A 22142-nucleotide genomic window follows, 5' to 3' on the forward strand; every position below is an offset into this window, starting at 1 on the left:
GTTAAATTTACTTGTTGTTGTACTTAAATATTGATACCTTTCTGCAGGTTTGGTAAGTTCTCTGTTATTACTTCTTTGAATAAACTTTCTACTCCAGTCTCGCTCTCTCTCTAGCTCCTCTTTAAGGGCAATAACTCTTATATCCATCCTTTTGAGGAGAAGCTCTGATTTTAAAATCTTGCCCAAATTCCTATCTAAGGGGTCTGGGGAGTTGCGCCCTACAGACCATAAATTCTCATCAGATGGGTTTTATTTAATTCTATACATTGTGACTTACGTTCCAATCTGACTCTGGTATAACATTACACTACAAGGATTTTTGTCCCCAAATCAAAATATTTTACCCCAAAACTTGTTTTTCTGCCATATCTTGAAATGGTCCTGCAAAGCTGTCCTTTGTGGAGGAAAATCTGTATCTGTACATAATCTCTATTAACATAGCTAGATCTTTTTCTTCCAGGTCCTCCCAATCCTGAAGAGATTAAGTAAAAGTCTAGCACCTTCTAACTATCCAAATAAGAAACATTTGTCATCTATTGTCTCTAAGGGAAGCCACTATATGACTTCAAGAAGACCTTGGTATGCACAATCTTTTATCTTAACCTGAACATTTCCTTTCTATTGATCCCAGGTCTTTAGACAAACTCAACAAACTGTCAACTAGAAAATGTTCAAATTTACCAATAGCCTGGAAGCCCCTGCTTAGAGCTTTCCTGCCTTTCTGAACCCAATCAATGCACTTCTTAAAGGTATTTGATTGATGTCTCATGCCTCCCTAAAATATATAAAACCTAGCTGTATCCTGACCACCTTGGGCACATGTTCTCAGAACCTCCTAATGTCTGTGTCATGGGTGAAGGTCACTTATATTTGGCTCAGAATAAATCTCTTCGAATATTTTACAAAGTTTGATGCTTTTCATTAACAGAGGCTACTTTCTGGATCTTATAGGCATGCTTCCTTATTTTTTATTCATTTTTTTTTTATCTCCTGTGACTGTATATTTTCAAATAGCCTGTCTTTAAGCTTACTAATTCTTTCTTCTGCTCAAGCAATTTTTCCTTTGAGTGACTCTGATGCATTCTTTAGTATGTCAATTAGATTTTTTAGCCCCAGAATTTCTGCTTGATTTTTTAATATTATTTCAATCTTTTTGTTAAATTAATCTAATAGGATTCTAAATTCCTTCTTTGTGTTACCTTAAATTTTGTGGTGCTATTTAAACAGCTATTATGAATTCTCTGAAAGGTTACATATTTCTGTCACTCCAGGATTGGTCTTTGTTGTGTTATTTAGTTTGTTTGGGGAGGGCATGTTTTCATGGATGGTTCTGATGCTGGTGGATATTTGTTGATGTCTGAGTCCTGAAGAGTTTATTGTAGTCTTTGCAGTCTGAGCTTGTTTGGATCCGTCCTTTCTGAGAAGGTTTTCCAAGTATTCAGAGGGAACTGAGCATTGTAATTTAAGTCTCTCGTCACTGCAGTTGTGTCTGCATTAGAGGGCACCTGAAGTCCAGTATCACTGTGACTCTTGCAGACTCATAGAGGTACTGCCTGGTGGTCTTGAATAAGATCCATGAGAATTCCCTGGGTTACCAGGCAGAGTCTCTTGTTCTCTTCCCCTAATTTCTGCCAAACAAATGAAATCTCTCTCTCTCCATGATAGGCTGCCTGGAGATGGGGGAGGGGGTGACAGAAACATCCCTGTGGCCATCACCACTAGGACTGTGCTGGGTCCATGGTGACTACCACCTGGCTACTGCTCATGTTAACTCAAGGCCTGTAGCTTCTTCAGTTAGCAGGTGGTGAATCCAGCCATGCTTGTGGAGTTTCCTTCAGAGTGGTGAGCTCTGTCCCAGCCCAGGCCAGATCCAGAAATGCCATCAGGAACCAGGGCCCAGAGTTGGAAACTTTAGGAATATACCTGGTGCTCTATTCTACTGAGGCTGAGCTGACACACAAGCTACAAGACAAAGTCCTTCCTTCTTTTCACTCTCCTTTCCTCACGCAGAAGGAGTCTCTCTGTGGCTACCAAGCCCCAGGTCCATGGTACTGCCTGGCTACTACCGATGTTCACTCAACCAACTGTCAACCAGTTAATGTTGAGGAGTCTTCATTCAGCTTTTGGTGAATGCTGCCAGGCCTGGGTTTCTCCCTTCAGGGCAACAGGCTCCTCTCTGGTCTAAGGCAGGTCCAGAAATGTTGTCCAGAGGCTAAGATCTGGAATCAGGGTCTTGCTAGAACTCAGATTCCAACTATCAGGATAGATGATTTCCCTCTGGCTAGTGCTTGTCTAAATGCTCCCTCCATGGATATTGCTAAATTCTGACTTGTGTTGCTTTCCACTGTGACAGGGAAGAACTGAGCTCCCATGCAAAGTTCCACACCACAATCACTGTTCTCTCTCTCCTCAAAACACACAGATTTTCTCTCTCGCCACGTGGCTGCTGCCAAAGGATGGGGGAGGAGTGTGGAAATGTAGGCAATTCAAGACAGTCTTTCCTACTCTCTTCAGTCCCTTTTTCCTTGATAAAATGTTAGAACCAGATACTGTGCTTGCTCACCTGAATTCTGTTTCTTATAGGAGTGCTTTTTTGTCTGGATAGTTAGTTGTTCCGTTTGGTTTTCCTAAGACAGAGATAGGGGGACGATTGCTGGAGGGTTCTATTTGACCATCTCTCTCTGCCTCCTCCTCCTAATTATTCTTTAATATCATTAGGAGCTGTAGTAATGTTCCTCTTTCATTCCTAATATTGGCCATTTGTACCTTCTATTGTTTTCCTAATATCAGTCGGGCTAGGGGTTTTTAATTCTTACTGAGTTTTTCAAAGAATGTGCTTTGAGGTCATTTATTTTCTTTCTTTTCTTTTTAATTTCATTGCTCTTAAATTTACTATATTCTTGCTTTTACTTACTTTGGGTTTAATTTGCTCTTTGTTTTCTAGTTTGTTACAGTGGAAGCGTAGACTTGATCTGAAACCTTTTTCTTTTGCAATATACATATTTCGTGTTACAAATTTCCCTCTGAACACTTTTTAGATGATCTCACAGATTTTGATAAATTCTGTATTAATTTTTATATAGGTAAAATATTTTCTAATTTTTCTTTTGGTTTATTTCTTGACGCATCCATGGATTATTTAAAGTATCATGTTTTATGCATAAATATTTGGGAACTTATTAAGTATTTTTCTGTTATTAATTTCTAACTTCATTCTATTGTGGAGAGACAACAAATTTTGTACAATTTCAATCATTTTAAATTTATTGAAATTTGTTTTATGAGTCAGAATATAGTCTACCCTGGAAAATGTTCAATGTGTACATGAAAATTTTGTGTAATTAGCTGTTGTTGGGGAAGTATTCTATAGATGTCAATTACACCTACTTGTTCTATAGTGTCGCTCAACTCTTCTGTATTTTCACAGACTTTCTGCCTACTATTTTATGAATTACTGAGAAAGGAACGTAGAAATCTCCAACTATACTTGTGTATTTGTCTATTTTTCCTTACAATTCTATCAGTTTGTTCTTCATATATTTTGACGCTGTTAATAGGTGAATACACATTTATAACTGTTATTTCTTCCCTTTACAACTGTTGACTTATTCATCATTCAACCACTCACATTTATTTTTTTCACTTTTGGAAAATGAGGAGGTTTAATTCTACTATATCTTTAAGTTCTAATATAAGTCTTCAAAATATTGTCAGAATTTCTCATATTACCTTGAAACAAAACTAGCCAAGTTAACTGTAAAAGACTACCCTAAAATAAACATATTTCAAAATGCCTTTGAACAATCAAAATAATAGAATATGGAAAAAAAAACTGTCATCTACTCTAATTCTATAATGAAAATTAATTTGTGGAACTTCTATAAAAGTAAATTTTATAAGGTGACCATAAATGAATGTTTCCAATTCCTAGCTATCTTTTACCAAAAGCTTAAGTATTAAAAAGGAAATATTTGTTAAAAAGGAACACTCTTTGCAATTCTAATAATCCTAGCTTTTGCTTCTTACCAATTCTTATATACTTAGCACAAGGACCTATTTTCATTGCTGTCCTAAGTCTCAACAAGCTAGTTAGCCAGAATTCTCTGCAAAAGTTCCACTGGGTGAAGGGACTTGCATTTTCTAATATTTTTCCTGGGCTTCTTCCACTTCTCTTTCATAACCCACATTGTAATTGGTTTTTTAAAAGCTGCTCCAACCTGACTAAATGTCTTTGCTAAACTGATCTCTAATGATTAATATTTAATGATACCCACCAAGTATTTTTCTCTCTGGAATATTATAAGTTCAAAGTGTATAAAACAAATGATACATTTAATTTTTTTAAATTTTAATTTGTCCAGCCCTTCCCCTGGAGAGAAGGAACAAACATGTATGTATTTCAGAATCTGTGGCAAAAAATATTTTCCTGAATTTTTCTCTAGCCTAATAATGCAATGTTCCTCCATTTCTGCCCTTCTCTGAATTCCCAATTCTCTATCAGTGCTCAAGAAAATTTAATCTCTTCCTCAGTAAACTTTACTCCTATTTGAAAGTTTAATCTGGGCAGATATTTTACTTAAAGTCCACCCTTCATATCTCCGTCTCTGTGGCCGCTTTTTTATATTTTTACCTTCAAGGGGGTGAGGCTATCATTGTCTTCATCTACCCGTCTTTCAATCTACTCATTTTTCCATCTACCCATCCAAATACTCGACAATTTAGCACAGTGCCGCCTACACTAAAGAACTTAACAAATGGTCACATGACAATCCTTTCTTGACCAAAGTGGAGAAATTAAAGTTTGCTGCCGTGGAAGCTGGGGAACAGGAGATTACTACTCTCACATTCTCAGTTTCTTTATGTAAAACAATTACAGGGCTACACCAGATCATCTCTAGATCCTCTCAGCACGAACATTTTATGATTCTAATCTATCCAGACAGAACCAATGAACAACCAGTACTTCTAACTATGCAAATTTACCATGGGAAATCCAAATTGACACAACAATATTAAAAACCCAAAGCAGGTTGGGCATGGTGGCTCACACCTATAATCCCAGCACTTTGGGAGGCCAAAGCTTGTGGATCACCTGAGGTCAGGTGTTGGACACCAGCCCGACCAACATGGTGAAACCCCATTCCTACTAAAAACACAAAAATTAGCCAGGCATGGTGGCGCATGCCTGTGATCCCAGCTACTTGGGAGGCTGAAGCAGAAGAACTGCTTGAATCCAGTAGGTGGAGGTTGCAGTGAGCTGAGACCGTACCACTGTACTCCAGCGGGGTGAAAAAGTGAGATTCCATCTCAAAAAAAAAAACAAAAACAAACAAAAAACAAAAAATGCAATACTCATCTACCAGATTAACAAATTTATAAAAATACTATTCTAGATAAATTCATTTGAATCTCTTTGACTAGTTTTCATAATAGGACTAATATCTAATTGATATTTTATTGTATAAAATTGTATATTCCTAGCGTGTGATTAATGAAAAGATTTTACTCTTTTTTTTTTTTGTCTTATTTCAGACTTGGCTTTACATGACTTTAATCCATTTTCAGAAACCAAATTTACTCATAATGGATAAAAATTTGCCAGAAACAGGCATACTCAAAAAAAATATTCCATTGACAAAAGAAACAAAGTCAGGGATGCAAATATGATTTTAGTGATGGTTGCCCACAGGAAGCAGTGCTTAGTATCTTAAAGTGACTATTTTAAAGAAAACACTGTTTAGATAAATATATTATGATGTTTGTTTAAAACTAATAAGTTTAATTGGTATTTCTTATGTTTTTAGTACCTAGAATTTTGAATTAGAGATTAGTAAAAATGGCTTCTATAGGTAAATTTCTTTACAATCTTTCTTTTCTTAATATTTTTTTAAGTAAATTATTTGGAAGGGTAAAAGCATGTGGCTTGCTAAGGGAGTTGGGTTTGATAAAATGCGGCTTTAATAGGTTAAAATATTTACATGCTCATCTAAGTACCCATGTTGATTTCTGAATAAGCACTTTTGATCTATACAATTTTCAGATTTTATAAAAAGAAAAAACTACCAATTCTGGTAATCTTTTGTTTAATTTTTCAAGAGCAGGCTGAAATTCACTAGTTAAATATCATGGCTAGCATATTAGTCTTGATCACGTCAAGAAAATAAAAGTCTCTTCATATTTCAGCATGATTTGATTGCCTGTAAGGTTTTAAATGTGTCATGTAAGCATGACTGGAAAAATAGCAATTAAATTTTTGTTAGAATTTTAGAATGGCTGAAACTAGAAAACAATTTTTTTTAAAGTTTTTAAATCACCAATTTAACATGTATTTTGTACTCACTGTATATTTTGGAGTCAAGGCAGTGCTTGCCTTCAGAAGCCCATTCAATCTAATAGAAGAGCATTTCTCAAATGTCATTGTTCACCTATAGTTTTACTACTGTTTACATTCAACTTGCATTCTCAGTCTGTATAGGGGAGGCTTAAAGGATAGAGAGAAGCACAGAGCTGTATTTGTGTATTAGTTTACATGTCATTTCTTATCAAAGCATGGAGTAGATATAAATAAGATAATTGGAGTATTGTAGGGTTAAAGTGCTCTCAAATTCTCCCATGGTTGCCGCTACTATTCCTAAGCAATATCCATAAAAATTAACGTAATACATTAGTAACATATTTTTATAGTCATTAAAATAAAAATGTTTATGCATCACCTATAATCTTGAATTGTACCAGGAATCATACACAGCATGCTTTAGAAGCTACTGTTACAGAAGATTGAAGATAATGTACAGAAATAGCTGACTTGAGAAGTGCTAACAGCCATTAATTGCTGTGAGCAAGGTATAAACAAATCACAAAGATTCAATGAGGGAGAAATGAGTTCCAGGAACAAAACATGTATTTATATCACGAACATGCTTACACTGAACAAATATGACAGGGCTTTGGCAAACTCTGCTTCTGTAGACTCTACCGAAAGCCATTATTAATGCTTCCTAGCCTACCTCATCTTATCCCATAAAACATCTGTTTGTTTAAAAAGAAACTGCATACTAACTCTTCAGCTAGAAGTTAAAAAACATGACTTTTCTTTCATGGGGAGGAAGGATGGGGAATAAACATGCCTTCTGCAATTTTACAAAAAAATTCCAATGTTAATTAAAACCATATATTTAGTATGGGTAAAGGTAATAAATGGAGATGTCTTGGACAAAATCATGCTCCTCTGTGAATTCGAATTAGCAATGCTGTGTTACTGGCTGACTTTTGAACATTCTGTTCTATTTGAAACAGCTGAGACAGGAAGGAAGCCTGTATGTCCTACAGAAATCCAATTGGGCTTGATGAAAGAGAGGCCATGAAATGCTTCTCTTGTCCACCAAGACAGAGAAAATGTTGTCTGAGATTTAGCTTAGAAATGATTTCTAAGTATAAGCTTTTAGATCAGGCTTTGTCCAGTTAGCTTGGTCAACTTAAGGCAATATTACATTATGCTCTCATAATTGTGGCTGTTGGTCCTGCTCAAAATCTTGACAGGTTTCTAGAAAGCTGTTCATTTTTTGTCCTGGTGATTGCCACAAGAATAAACAGAGGAGATGGCTCTAGCCTAGGATTGACTGACAGAGAACCCGACTTGCCCACTTCCTGCTAACCCTTCCCTACACCAGCAGTGTGGTCATGTTGGCTGTGTCAGTGCCTTCTTACAACAGTAACAACATAACAGAAACCAGTTGCCAGCATGGTCTGCTCTTCCAACAGTTACTTGTCTGTCAACAGTAACAGAGTCAGAATCTACAACTGAATTCTAATAGTGATCCTCTCCCAAACTGAGATGTGGATAACTGTTTTCTTGTGCCTTGTCATCATAAACCTCTTTTCAAAAGACACTTGAGCATCTTTCTTTCCTCTGAACCCCCAATGTGGTTTATTGGGGCCACCTTGATAGCACTTAGCCCTTTTCTCTTCCATACTACAGTTATTTGTATGAAGGATTCCTAAGGGTTGGAAATCTTTTTTCTTATTATGCCATTCTCTTGAGCTTCTATCACAGTGCCTTGTTTTGCATTAGAAATCCAATAAATGTGTGATGAATGCTGTGTTTAGAAAAACAACAACAAAAACATGAATATCCTCCAATTACAACAGAAAGCCAGAGATTTCTGTTTCATTTTGTTCACTGATATGAGTCCCATGCACCTAGAAAGTTCCTGGCACACAGCTGATACTCAATCAATATTTGTTCAATGAATAAGTATTATGACTTTCCAAAGAACTTGGAGAGTATCTCTTTGACTGGTAAATACGGAAAAGGAAATATGTAACATAATGTTTAAAAGAAGAAGCAGATTAGTAATTTCTTCATCCTCTAGTCCAGAGGTTGGCAAACTTTTTCTATAGAGGGCCAGACAGTAAATACTTTAGTTTTTGAGGGCCATATGGTTTCCATAGCAACTATTCAACTCTACCTTTCAGTGCAAAAGCAACCAAAGACAATATGTGAGTAAATGAGTGTGGTTGTATTCTAATAAAACTTTATTTACAAAAATGTTGGCAAGCAAGATTTGACCCATGAGCAGTTTGCCAACCTCTGCTCTAGAACATCTGTGCACTAATTACCTGTTAGAATTCAGATGACTAGGTAACTATTCTTTTAAGTCCATGCTTTCTGCATCTTTATACATTTATTCCCCACCTCCACACCCACAGGTACTGTGTTTTGCAATATGGTACCTGTACAGTATATGTTTGTTGCATTAAACTGAATTGTACACTGATTTCCTGGAACTGTAGTTTTCAGTAGAACCAGTGAACTCAAGTCCCTGTAATTTGCCTTTTCCTTGAATTCTGTCTTAGCAAATGAAAGGACAGTTAATAGCTGTCGAAACAATGTCTTCTGAAACTGTTGGAATAAGGAGCACATGCTCTCTTGAGTTCCTATTTCTCTTATTTGAAGCATTTTTTCAGGATATCAGTGATTTTTCAGAGATGGCTCTTCTGAGTACCCACAAGACAAGAAATGACGAACACAACTTGCTCACTACTCATTTAAGCTCACTATTCTTTTAAAGCTGCCCCCTCTCTCAGTCTTTTTAAAACACTTATTTTAATGAAAGGAAAATGAGAAAATGACCATTGGTATCTACAATTGGCAGAAATGTGTTCCTATATTTTCCTCTCTAATGACTACCAAAAATGTTACATTCCTTTGAGTTTTATGTTAAATGACTACATTATTTCAGGCCAGGAATCTGTGACATATGGTGATAGTCTATTCATTGCTGAAATGTATCAGTTTTAAAATATTTAAGTAGTATTATTGTGGAATGACGCCACCATAAAATGTGTTCTGCGGCTCTATCCTACACTTGCACTATCTATTTGCAAAATTTTCAAACTTATTTTTCATTTTGCTAAGTGCTGGCCTCTCTTATGAACTAGGCCGGATTCCCTCTTCAGCTGCAAATGTAATTTTAAACAGAACTCCAATGAGATTACTTGCTGAACATGTTAACCATTCATAGCTTTGCCATATGCTGTTATGGAAATTGCATTGATTTATAGCAATTTGGGTGCCACTAGATAGCACTAATTCACCTGATACCAACTCTAAGTGTACTGGGAAATAATGTTTTAAATGTTTCATTTGCATCTAGACCTCTGTTGAACTAAGAGCATGTATTATGTTTATGTATTTTTGGAGAACACTAATTTTTGCATATTGAAATTATATTCCTGTATTTGGTGACTTCTGGAAAAAATCAGGTATATGAGGTCTAAATTTATACTCTAATGGCACAGTGGCCAATGACGTAAATCACTAAAGTCAGGCAGATTAAGTTTTAATCCCAATTCAACCATTTAATTACTCTAAAACCTTGGGTCTTTCAATGGTAAAAGAGGAAAAATAATCAGGCCTACCTGAGAGAATTGCTGTGAATATTAAATATGATAATGTATATAAGGCTTGTAACATCTACAAAAAGAGAAATGTCTTGTGGTTTGTTCTAAAATATGCTCAATAATCATTAGCTCTCGTAGCCTAAACTTAGTATTTCTGGTTATAGGTTAGCAGCACTCCTTTAAACTGTACAGAAATGCCTGAGTTTATGAAACCTGACTGGGAATATTGGAAGATAATTTAGGGAACTCAAAAATTGCCATACGAGACAAGGTCACTACTTGTGAATACACAAATCTATTTAAAAGAAAAAGTAAAAAGGAACAAAGTCACAGGATGCTCTCTTTACACTAAGTGTATCAATAACTTGTCCTAATTGCATTAATTTTTATTTGAAAGGGAGGAAGTATAGTGCCCGTTTTAAACATGCTAAGAAGGACGTATGGAAATGAACACTGTCTTTCTATCCACTGAGCATTCTATCCAATTACATTCGGAAAGATGCTTCTTAGAAATAATTATATTTCACTGTAATAAGTGAATATATACAGTGCAATGAATATTCATACATATTCAAGTTTGTAAGCATATAAAAAGCCAGAAAACCTTTAGCTTTTCCTTTAATTGATGTGGAGTGCACATTTGAATATAGATGGATTCTCTCTGGGTCAGCATTCTCAACAGGGGGCAACTTTGCCCTCCAGGGGACATTTGGCAATATCAGGAGACAATTTTGGATGTGATAACTTGAGATGGGAGATGTTACTGGCATCTAGTGAGTACATTTTAGGGATGCAACTCAATATGCTGCAATGCCTAAGACTGCCTCTGCAGCAAGGAAGCATCTGGCTCCACATACCAATAATGCCAGGGTTGAGAAACCCTGCCCCAAACTAAGAGCTGCTCAAGATCAAATGAATTTAAATCACCCATATCCCAGATGGATACTGGGTAGGCTCTAGAGAATGCACGCTTTTTGTTAATACGGTTAAATCTTCCCAGTATACTGTGCAGGCTCCATGGTAATAAACCAAAAGCTGAAGTATTAATTGGGAGTTCATATCCTTGAGAAGAAAATGACTAGAATTCCAAAGCACACTATATGATCCGTCCTACTGCAGATTTCAGTGTGGACAGCAGCCAGACTTATACCTAGAAGAAGGTGAGCATCGTACTAAGATTTTGCCCAATCAAGTGACCAGGGGTTTCTTGGCTCAGGATTTCTTAAACGGCACCAGTTCTCATGAACAAATAACATATCAAGCAGTGATGGCACAGACTTAAGGCTTAGTTCCCAGACAAAATGTGATAAGCACAAACTTTGGATTTTTAGTCTCTATTTCCACAGAATTAAAAATCTATTTAATATATCAAGGAAAATATATTCTTTCACAAGTGCCCTTACGCAAATACTGCAGAGGCTGCTTAAGAGGTTGTAGCCTTCAACATGGATACTACTAAAAGACTAAAAATGTATATAAAGAACATTACTTTGAAACTTTTGGTTCTGTACTTGGTGTCATCTTGGTGATGCTGAAGAGAATTTCTGCGAACCCTGTATTTAGAATATCTTCCATCAATTCTCTCAGATGAACTGCAGGAATCCTGGGAAAAAAACAAAGGGTCTGAACTGGTAGATAAAAGAAAATTGGTGCTTGAAATTAGAATAAGAAAGAGTTTATACATAGATAAAAATGATAATACATAAGTTCAAGACTTTATAGATCTATAGAAGAATCATAGACCATCATAGAGAAAGAAGAAGGCTACATGCAGTGGCTCACATCTGTAATCTCAGTACCTTAGGAGGCCGAGCTGGGAGGATTGCTCTAGTCCAGGAGTTTGAGATCAGCCTAAGCAACATGGTGAAATCTCACCTCTATAAAAAATATCAAAATTAGCTAGATGTGGTGGTGCATGCCTGTAGTCCCAGCTACTCAGGGGGCTCAGGTGGGGGGGATCGCTAGAGCCCAGGTGGCAGAGGTAGCAGTGAGATTGTACTACTGCACTCCAGCCTGAGTGACAGAATGACAGAATGAGGCTCTGTCTTAAAAAAAAAAAAAAAAAAGAAATAGAAAAAGAAGAAAATTGTTACTATGGATAAACCCATAAAAACTACACTGCATCCCACAATGGTTACTTGAATTTTTAAAACTAGTCCCTTGGACTGGTACTTGGCATCAATATATTCTTGTTTTTAAAAATTGTTACCTGTAAAACTAGAGCCATTTTACTTCACTTATCCATAAACAACATCTTACCTTTTAATTATTATGTCACATAGATTTTTAAACTAAAGGAAAACTCCTTTGCCTTATAAGCATAAAAAGATTCAGGTAATAACAAAAATTAAGAAAACAAAAATTTCCAGGGCTTGTCTTTTTTTCTCTTCATTTCTTGCAGGAAGAAGGAATACAGCAAATAGTTATTATAGACAATTATTTAGACATTTCTATTATTATTTAGGCGGAAATTAGAAAAAGAATGAGAACAACTGATTTTGGCATATAAAAAAATATATATGGGATTTAGTGTCCCTCAAAGTCCCAAGAAACCTTAAACTTATTCAATGTTCAAGCTAGAAGGGGTACTATAATTCCAAAGTTCTCATGCTTAGTACAAAAACAACACAACACAAAAAATTCTAAAAAACTAGAGCTCAGGGAAGTCGAGAATCATGTGTCCAGAGCTGGACAATTTGTGACAGATTAGACATGGAATCCAGTCCTACTCGCTTTCCACCTTGTCAAAAATGTACTGTTTAAATACGGAATTGTAGAGCTGAAACAATTTTTTTTTTTTTTGAGATGGAGTTTTGCTCTTGTTGCCCAGGCTTGAGTGCAGTGGCATGATCTCAGCTCAATGCAAACTCCACCTCCTGGGTTTAAGCGATTCTCCTGCCCCAGCCTCCTGAGTAGCTGGGATTACAGACATGTGACACCACACACAGCTGATTTTGTATTTTTAGTAGACACCGTTTCTCCATGCTGGTCAGGTTGGTGTCAAACTCCTGACCTCAGGGGGTTCGCCCACATTGGCCTCCCAAAGTGCTGGGATTACAGGCGTGAGCCAACACGCCTGGCCAACAATTCTTTCAAAATGAATATGACCACATTTAAACAAGAATAAAGTCAGGCCTATCTAAATAGGATTAGGTCTGTACTCACACTTAAGTCATAGGCATATGGTACTATTGAGAAATACATGCACAGGAACCCAGAGATAATATTGTTCAAGTGCCTCACATGAATGTGGACATATCTCCTGAGACATTAAGTGATTTTTGTCTGGTGCATGAATTTGGACAATAACTTAAGTCTTTGCATTCTTGTTCACACCATACTGATTTTTCGAAAGTTTAAAGGGTTTGAATAAATATAATCTACATCTAATAATCTCAAGGCTTTATGTATTTTTCATTTAAAGCTATGTCTAGTCATTTTTATTAAGCTGATTAAAATCAGCTCTTTTTAATCACATAAACAGCTATTGAGTACACCTAGAATGGATTTTAAGCTAAAAGCAGCAGGGCGAAGCAGATGGGCTATGCTATTTTACACAGAATTAGATCCCACCTCCAGCTAGTTTATGGGCTCCAAGCTTCAGTGTCTTCATCTATAAAATGGGCAAAAATAACACCCATCTATAGGGTATCTGGAAGATTAGGAAACATGTACCATAAAGTACTTAGCACCTGCTAAGTATTATGCAGTGAGTGCATGACACTTGCTAATTAACTCTTTTTGTTTTCAAGCTAAAGGTTTTAATTTTAATATATTGGAAAGTACAATGCTGAACTCTAAAAAAGATTCTCCCTAAAAATATCACTAGGCATCTTCATATATGAGTCTGTATGTACATGAGTTAGACTTGTAGACCATCACTAGCTCATAGGATTAAAAATAATAACGAGCCTTTTGGTAATAGTAGAGAATACAATTTTTAAATTGTACTTATGAACATTCCGTTCAATGTAGACAACTGGGGAAAATGTGATCTGTTTCTGGAGGTTAAACTATATTTTTATAGTGGTATAAGACAGGTTTCTATTTCTCAGTGACAAGTGCCACCTGTTTCCTCTTCTTTCTCTTGTCTGCCCTTCATTTACTTGGATAATTTCTGTTAGTTACAAGAGAAAAAGAAAAGACTACGGGCATAACATATTGCTGGCTATCACATCGGGTTAAGAGTAAAGAGAATTTGCATTGGACATAGTTTCACAATTCTTTGATAGCTATTTAAACTGAAAATATATAATCAAATCATGAGAAGGAATCACAACTTTAGGAAAATATATTTTAAACACTTGGTTTTGTTCAATTTGGGATGGTCTAGCTTACCAGAGGTTTCAGCTAAACTGGAACTCTCTCAAAAATGTTAGTTACTGAACTAGCAAAAGATGCTTAATGCAAGGTAATTTTAAGATAGTGAAGACCTTGGGAACCCCAACCTATCAGTGCTTCCAATAAACCAATATGGCATGATCTGGTTATTTTTCTGTACACTGTATCTTTGAATAATATGTCAGATCTAAACAGAACCTAAATATAACATGAGTTATATTTTAAGGGCAATGTAAAATATGATTACATCGTTGCCGAAAAGAAATCCTCCCATTGTTGGCTTCAGCTATGCGAGGTCAATAAATGATAAATCATTAAAATTTTACATTATATATGCAGCCCTAAGGGTATATGTGATGTTCTCTGGACCAGATCTTGTCTGGCAGGACTGGCAGCAGAGATATTTGCTTTGCATATCTCCTCCATGAGGAATTTTAAAAATTACACAAAGTAAATTAACACATGTAACTAATTAGCTTGATAATGAAATGCTTTGTGGTTAGAGTTCTATCAATAAATGGCCATGAAATATGAAATGTGAAACTTTATGTGGATTTGAATTCCTGTGTCATAGTATAAAGATAACCTGTGAACTACCATATCTCTAAAACAAACAGTACCCAAATAATTCCCAAATTAAAATTGCTAATCAAAAAAGTTGTCTATTGACAGTATAATGTGTAACTCCCTTGAATTCTTAGGCTTTTCTAAATTATTGTTAAAGCTTTATGGGACCAACTAAGCTTCTAGTAGTATAGTAAAAGTCTCTATTTTCCTATCTTGTGCTAATATATGTTTCACTGTTTTCAATTCTAACTTCACAAATGTCTATAAACTCTGATAAGATGGTATGTTAAAAGTTTCCAGTGTTTTTTAGACCTTCTTCCTTCTCTGTACTTTTCTTTGCACATCAGGAAGATGTCAAGTGTTCTCACTCAGATAAAAATACTGAAAGAGACAAGCCAACTCTTTCTCACTCTGAAGTCTTTGAAATCTTCTAGTAGGCTCAATTTCTCAGGCACAGACTCCAGATGGTCCAAGGCCACTCGGGTACTCTGAAATAGAAAACATAAGGAAACCAAACATTATAAAGAATTGATTAATACTCTCAGAATCCACATACTAAAGATCAGATGCACCACTGGAAGAAGCAGTTCAAGCTGTAGATTTAGACAGTCAAATAAGAACAGATATAATCGTATTTCCACGATAAACGTATCTTTTGAAATCAGAATTATTTCATTTCAAAAAGTATATGAGATGCATTTGCAAGACTGACTCAGATACAAAAACTCTTCCTGGATAATTGCTTTTAACTGATATGCTGTGAAACTTTCAATACAGCATTTCATATTAATATTAATTTACAGACCTGCTTCAGTGAACATCAGAAATAAACCACAAGGTAATACTGAGAAATAGATGAATTTGCAGCTACTTATCTATGGAGCATATTAGAGATTCTCAAATGTTGCCATTATAAAGAAGAAAAGAGTTCTCAGCAATTATTTCAGTTAAAAGGGAAAGAGGAGTGGTTCTCAAGATTTGAGAGAAGTATCCGAAATTAAACATTTGCGACAGGGACACAACATCCTGTTGATCATAAGTCAATAACTTATTATATAGTCTTTAATGAGCTAATCACTGTTTCACCCACCTGTGAACATTAAAAGAGAATGATCTGAACATTATTTCAAAGCAAACGTGAAATAAAGGGTAAATGATAAAATACCCTTCATTCCAGAGACTGCATGTATGTTACAGGCATCTCTGTATTCTCAGTCCTGTCACAATGCCAGACATCTTAGGCAGGCAACAGGTGCTAGCTCTTAAATTTAAAACAGATTTTAACTGTTCAATGAAATAAACAATAAGCCCTATGACTGGTACATGGGAAGAAAGTGAAGTGTCCCGCAAGAACCTGAACATAAATTTGCACAAAGTTGCAGGGAAGTTGGTGGCTACTCAATATTCCATATGCTTCCCAACTTCTCCCCTGTGAAAGGTTCCGAACAATGGACTCTGAGTGTTCACTTCTGGACTAAGACAGGAACCTTCTATCCCAGCCCCCGCCACGAAGGCCCTGATGGCCACTTGTTTCAGAAGGCGTAACTAACAGATTAAGATGAGAGCGGCCCACCACACTGGACTTCACATGAGTCACGCAATAACCTCTATTGTGTTAGCCATAAGATTTCAGGGTTTGTTAGTTACCAGTGCATCATATAGCATTAAATATCACAAATAATATTTACGCTGAGAATTAAATAATTAAATTGTAAGATAAATAAGTAGTCAACTGGCTCATTTTATAGAATGGGGAGTCTTTCAATTATGAGTATGTTAACATTTTCTTTTTTCTTTTTCTGAGACAGGGTCTGGCTCTGTTGTCCAGGCTGGAATGCAGAGGCACATTCATAGCTCACTGCAGTTTCGACCTCCTGGGCTCATGGGATCCTCTGACCCCAGCCTCTGAGGATCTGGGATTACAGACGCACACTACCACACTCAGCTAATTTTTGTATATTTTTTTCTCTGGAGGAGTTCATTATTTTCTCAGTTAACTTTCCTGTTTGAAATCTCCTATCTCCCTGAACAGGGAGATGCTGTTCTCTGGCTGGCATATCCAATCCAGAGCCTCACTGATGTAGTTTCCCCCAGAGCATATACTTTATGTCTTTCACAGGGTTCAGGGGTAGAGGTAGGTATGGAGACAGAGCGCTGAGGGTTTAACCCTTTCTTACAGACACTTTCAGTGTACCCATCTACCCCCTCCTTCCACAGTAACTGAGCCAATTACTCCAATGCAAAAGCCTTTCCAGAAGTTTGCAGGGCGAATGGTATTCTATTGCTTTCTATCGCTATCCCATTGGCAGGTCGTTGATTTTCACCTTTTCTGTTCCGAGTCATTTTACCACTTTTCAATGTTCTGTGAGTTGGAGTAACAGATATCTTCGAGTTTTGACATGTGTAAATCAGGTTTTCTATTTCTTCATATCCTTACTTTTGTAATGAGATTTTTTAGAAGGGCAGAAACACATTCACTTTGCCATGCTGAAAAGGAAGGCTACGTGCTGTTTCTTCAAGTCCATAAAGTCTTCTTTTTCAGAGTCCATTGAAAGGATTTAGTATTTTGTTCCTTCTGCTTTTTATATTATTGTTAGTCTTTAGGCCTCACGTGCTCACTTACACTGCCATGTGTTTTAAATGACTCCACTGAATGTTTTCACGTGTAGGAAAGATTCATCAAAATGATGTGTTTCTTACTCTCGGCCACAACATGTAGGCTTAGGAGCAGGCAGTTTTAGCCACTATATATGCTATATTCATTTAAATAATAAAATTAGAGGTTTTCTCAGGAATTATATTTACTCCTGAACAATAAAATACAAAGCAATGCCCTGATTTTAAAGCAAAATTTTATGCATTGCATAAAATCCTCTTCATAAACACACTCCAGTAATACCTGTAGTATTAAAATTGTATTTCCTTTTTTTGTTCCATAATTTTTCTCATTTAGAAGTGATCTTCTGAACCCAGATTAAGTAAGCATGTAAAACTCATTTTGTGCTCAAAATAAGCAAATGATCTCTTGCCCTACCGTAAAATGCAGCATGTTATGTAAATAGTTTTGCTTAACATTTCCAATCAACCAGGTGACTACATGAAACCATTCCTTTCCTTGCATGTGTTTACATACTGCTTTTTGACTATTATGTTTTTGGATGTATATTCAAGTGGCTATGTTTTTGTGAGTGATTTTTGAAAAAGTCCTTGACTCCTTCTTTTCTCAGTGCAGTAATTTTTATTCTCCCCTCTCCTGCCATGCACCACACTCCCGTATCTCCATTAACTGATCTTTATACTTTCTATTTATTTCACTTGTGGCTCAATTTATATTCCATGTATGCACTGATTCTGAATACCTTCCTCAATATCAGAAACACTTTCTGGTACGCCTACCTTTCTTTTCATCCTTATATTCTAGTCAATTAACAACAAACGTACATTTTGGACATCATAGAAAGATCCACAAACATAGATGGCATACTTCCTGTTCTTCAGGAGCATTTAACTTACCCAGGGGAGCAAAAGATTTAATAATTATACAAAGAAAAATGTTATTTGTACTTATTTTAAGGGACTTGCATGCACAAATGCTGGCCTATTTAGGGCATCTGCAACAAGAAGATGTGAAGAAATGAAGACAATGAGTCCAAGCATACAGGCATCTCAGGTCTCATAATTTCATGGCTAAGTTATATTTTTGGGAAAAAAATGTATTTTATGGCTCTTCTCTCTCTCTCTGCATGTATGTGAGTGTACTTAAAACTGCCACTTTGACATACAGACTCAAGAATATGAATAACATTGCAACTTTTTTTTTTAAGATTGGTTGGAATTCTGTGATTAGAATCTTGTCACATTACTTGAGATTTCAAAATTACTTTCACTCCAAAGCTCATAGCCAGAGAGACAAGATCCATTAGCAGATGAATAGTTTAAGAAACTTGATGTATTTCAGAGATGGCATAAGGACCTATATCATGTTAATTCCCAGGGCGAAATACTTTGTGCAAAGCCAGGGAAACATTTTATTTTTTAAGTTGATTAATTTTTTCCTACCTTACATTATCTAATGCTTTAAAGGGCATAGACAAGAACCTACGGTTAGAAAATTAAGGGAGCAAAGTTTATTTCAATAATGTTACCAGCAAACTGAAACGTGCTTAATTTGTCTTTAGTTATTCTCTAGAATAAACAAATCAGATGCTTACAAAGGGGTTTAAAATTAGAAAACAAAGAAAAGTTCACAATCAAGATTCCACTTCATAAAGGACCTGTACATTGTGTATATTTGGTTTATCTCAGAGGCTAGAAGAGCTGGACTTCCATGGGTCTAGCAGTAGGTTCAAAGCAGATGATCGGATAATCTTAATTCACTTTAGTAGCAAAATGAAAGACTGAACCATAAACACATAATTCAATTTTGAATGCACTTCATGATCCTTGTACCACCATATGAGATATATATATATATTACTTTTCTCATCATTATACAGATGAGGTAACTGAGGACCAGAGTGTAAATAACTTCCTTGCAGTCATGTGGTGGCAAAACTGGTATGCAAATCCAAGTAGTCCAAATGCAGAAATGGCAAGGTTCTTATTACAAAAATATTTTCATGGCAAATCGCCAGCTAAAAAGGAGTATGTAGAAGCTATAATAGTGAGTGCTTTATGTAAATTCCTAACCTCCCTCTAGCTATCACTCTCAGCAGCTAGGTTTTGAAGATGTGTCCTTGATAGGCTTATTTCTGGAAGAAAAGTTTTAAGATGAAACCATAAAGAATGTCATACCACCGGCACTAAAGAGTCTGTACTCAGGACCATGTGTCCAAACACACACACACACACACACACACACACACACACACACGCGGGTTCTGGATAGTCTTTCTGTTGATTACAGGATGCTAAATGTCAGAGGAGTTTTATGATACTACCACTGCCTTTTCTTTTTTCATAACATTGAACACTAGTGAAGCATACTACCTGGACCCTAAGAGGTGTTTCAAACAAACATTGGCTGAATGCGGACAAAGGTAGACTTACCATGTTCTAATAAACCCACTGAATCTTGACCTCTTTATTAAAAACCCAGAAGCACAAGTTTGATGTTTTATGTATTTGCTCTAGACTAAGGGTAAGATCAAGTGGTAGAAGCAATAGTGAAATTCAGAAATCTTGTCTAATAGGCCCTGTGGCTTTTGCACCTACAGATGTACTTGGCTATCTGTTGACAAGGGCAAAGAGGAAGCTGTCAGTTTTACCATTCTAAAATCTTCAACAAACACCCAACTCCAGTACAGATGGAGTTCAGCCATCTGTACCGTTCCTCAGTACATTTTTCCTTAGTAGTTCCTTTATTTTTTCACTACAGGGAAACCTGAATAATATGGCGTGACAACATAAGTAGTAGCAATTAGGAATTAAAAGGGGAATGCATCGCAATTCTTAGATTTCTGTCTCCTGTACAAAAAACTTAAGGAATAGATTTTTAACCATAAATATATTTTAGTACTTATACTGCTCTTTGAAAAAAAATGCACATTTATTTTCTTATTAACATATAACAACTACCATTTTCTTATAGTGTTATTGAACTCATACGTGTTTTGAGGTTTAGATGATGAATAAATTAAAGGAGATGATATCTACATTTTTATTTTAAAAATAAATGTGTGAGTTTTTGGCACTACACACATGTTAAATAAACAAGGCTATGAAGCAGTTTATTTGGGTTCAAAAATGCAATTTTATTTCATTTGGAAACAGATCCACTGCAAAACTCCTGACAAACGGCTGAAAGGTGGTAAAAGGACCTGAGTAAACATGTTTCAAGGAGAGGAAGGGTGAGATCATAAAAAGGATAGACTGTATGCCTTTTCACTTGTGGTAACTCGATCCAGCACAGCTGTATTGGCTTCATAGGGCCCTGTCTTCCAAATTGTATAAGACACTCACTGGAAACAAACCAAACAGTAGCAGAGAATAGGCCAGCAAAGTCATGGTGTTGATGCACATCCTTTATGAGCCTCAGTGTCCAAAGTTTTGTGAATTTCTTGGGATATCAGAGAAGTCCTCTGTTTCTAGACTGTATTTTATGAGCAGTCTAAAAAATCAGATACCCACTTAGAAGTGTTTACATGTGTCTTGGGGTAAGAGGGTACGTAAGGCTTGTTAAGTAAAAATGCAAGTTAACATGGCACTATGACATCAGTGTCTACATTTGACTAACATCTAGAAGAGTTTTTGTCAACAACAAATTCTATTTGTCTTCATATAACACCATTCTAGTCAAAAGTAACAGAAGATCTCCTTTAAAAAGCAATTGGGCCGGGCGCGGCGGCTCACGCCTGTAATCCCAGCACTTTGGGAGGCTGAGGCGGGTGGATCACGAGGTCACGAGATCAAGACGATCCTGGTCAACATGGTGAAACCCTGTCTCTACTAAAAATACAAAAATTAGCTGGGCATGGTGGCACGTGCCTGTAATCCCAGCTACTCAGGAGGCTGAGGCAGAAGAATTGCCTGAACCTAGGAGGCGGAGGTTGTGGTGAGCTGAGATTGTGCCATTGCACTCCAGCCTGGCTAACAAGAGTGAAACTCCGTCTCAAAAAGAAAAAAAAAAGCAATTATAAAATTTGAGAATAAGTAACACATTTTCACTGAAAACTGAGATACAGAAGGCTTCCTAGGTATTTTCCAACTCTCATTCACACTATTTTTTTAAGAGATGAACTATATGATACACAGAATCTGCTTTCGTATTTCTTATTGCTTTCTTACTTCTAGGTATAACCAAATTATGTTACAGTCAACTCATCATCTTCTATTAGCTTAAAAAGATGTAGCATTTTCTCCAAATGAGTGATTTGGGTTTTTTTTTTTTTCTTTCAATAAGGAAACACCCAGAATGATTTGATGGAGAAAGGAAGACAGAGGAACAAAGAATCATCTCTCTTCCCCTAAGGATTCTTGAGATTGTCTCCTTTAATATCATTCTTGCCACTCCCTGATAGAAAGAAAAAATACACAAAGACAAATGAGGAGTTTAATGTTCTCTGTGTGCTGAACAATAAACTAGGCACTTACAGCTGTTTTACAAGGAGGGTCTTGAGATCTACAATCGATTTAATTGTAATCACTTCACTTCTTAAAATTGAACATAAAATGTACTCACACGGGAAAGAAATTTCAGAGCATTTGCAAAAAAAATTTTGAAGTGATTACATTGTTAAAAAATGAACAAACAGTATAAGCAAAGGTTTTGTGGAAGAGATTGTGTTTAGCAATTTCTGCTATGGTGACAGGTAAAGATACTATGCTTCTAG

At 36.2% G+C, this 22142-nt stretch overlaps 1 protein-coding gene across 12 annotated transcripts in view; it reads right to left on the reverse strand.

The window, feature by feature from the left end:
• The window catches only part of CEP128 (centrosomal protein 128), a 449218-nt gene that overhangs the window by 14290 nt on the left and 412786 nt on the right, over positions 1 to 22142 (reverse strand). For 11 of the 12 annotated variants that reach the window (XM_078336006.1, XM_035261203.3, XM_078336005.1 and 8 more), the window contains 2 exons: positions 15222 to 15299; positions 11393 to 11506 (listed from right to left, as the gene is read on the reverse strand). In XM_078336006.1, coding sequence (XP_078192132.1) covers positions 11393 to 11506; positions 15222 to 15299 — 192 coding nt within the window. Of the gene's footprint in view, positions 1 to 11391; positions 11507 to 15123; positions 15300 to 22142 lie in introns of those variants that run through there. The other variant, XR_013521735.1, reaches the window with a different exon arrangement.

The sequence above is a fragment of the Callithrix jacchus genome, chromosome 8, assembly GCF_049354715.1.
Source record: "Callithrix jacchus isolate 240 chromosome 8, calJac240_pri, whole genome shotgun sequence".
NCBI lineage: Eukaryota > Metazoa > Chordata > Mammalia > Primates > Cebidae > Callithrix > Callithrix jacchus.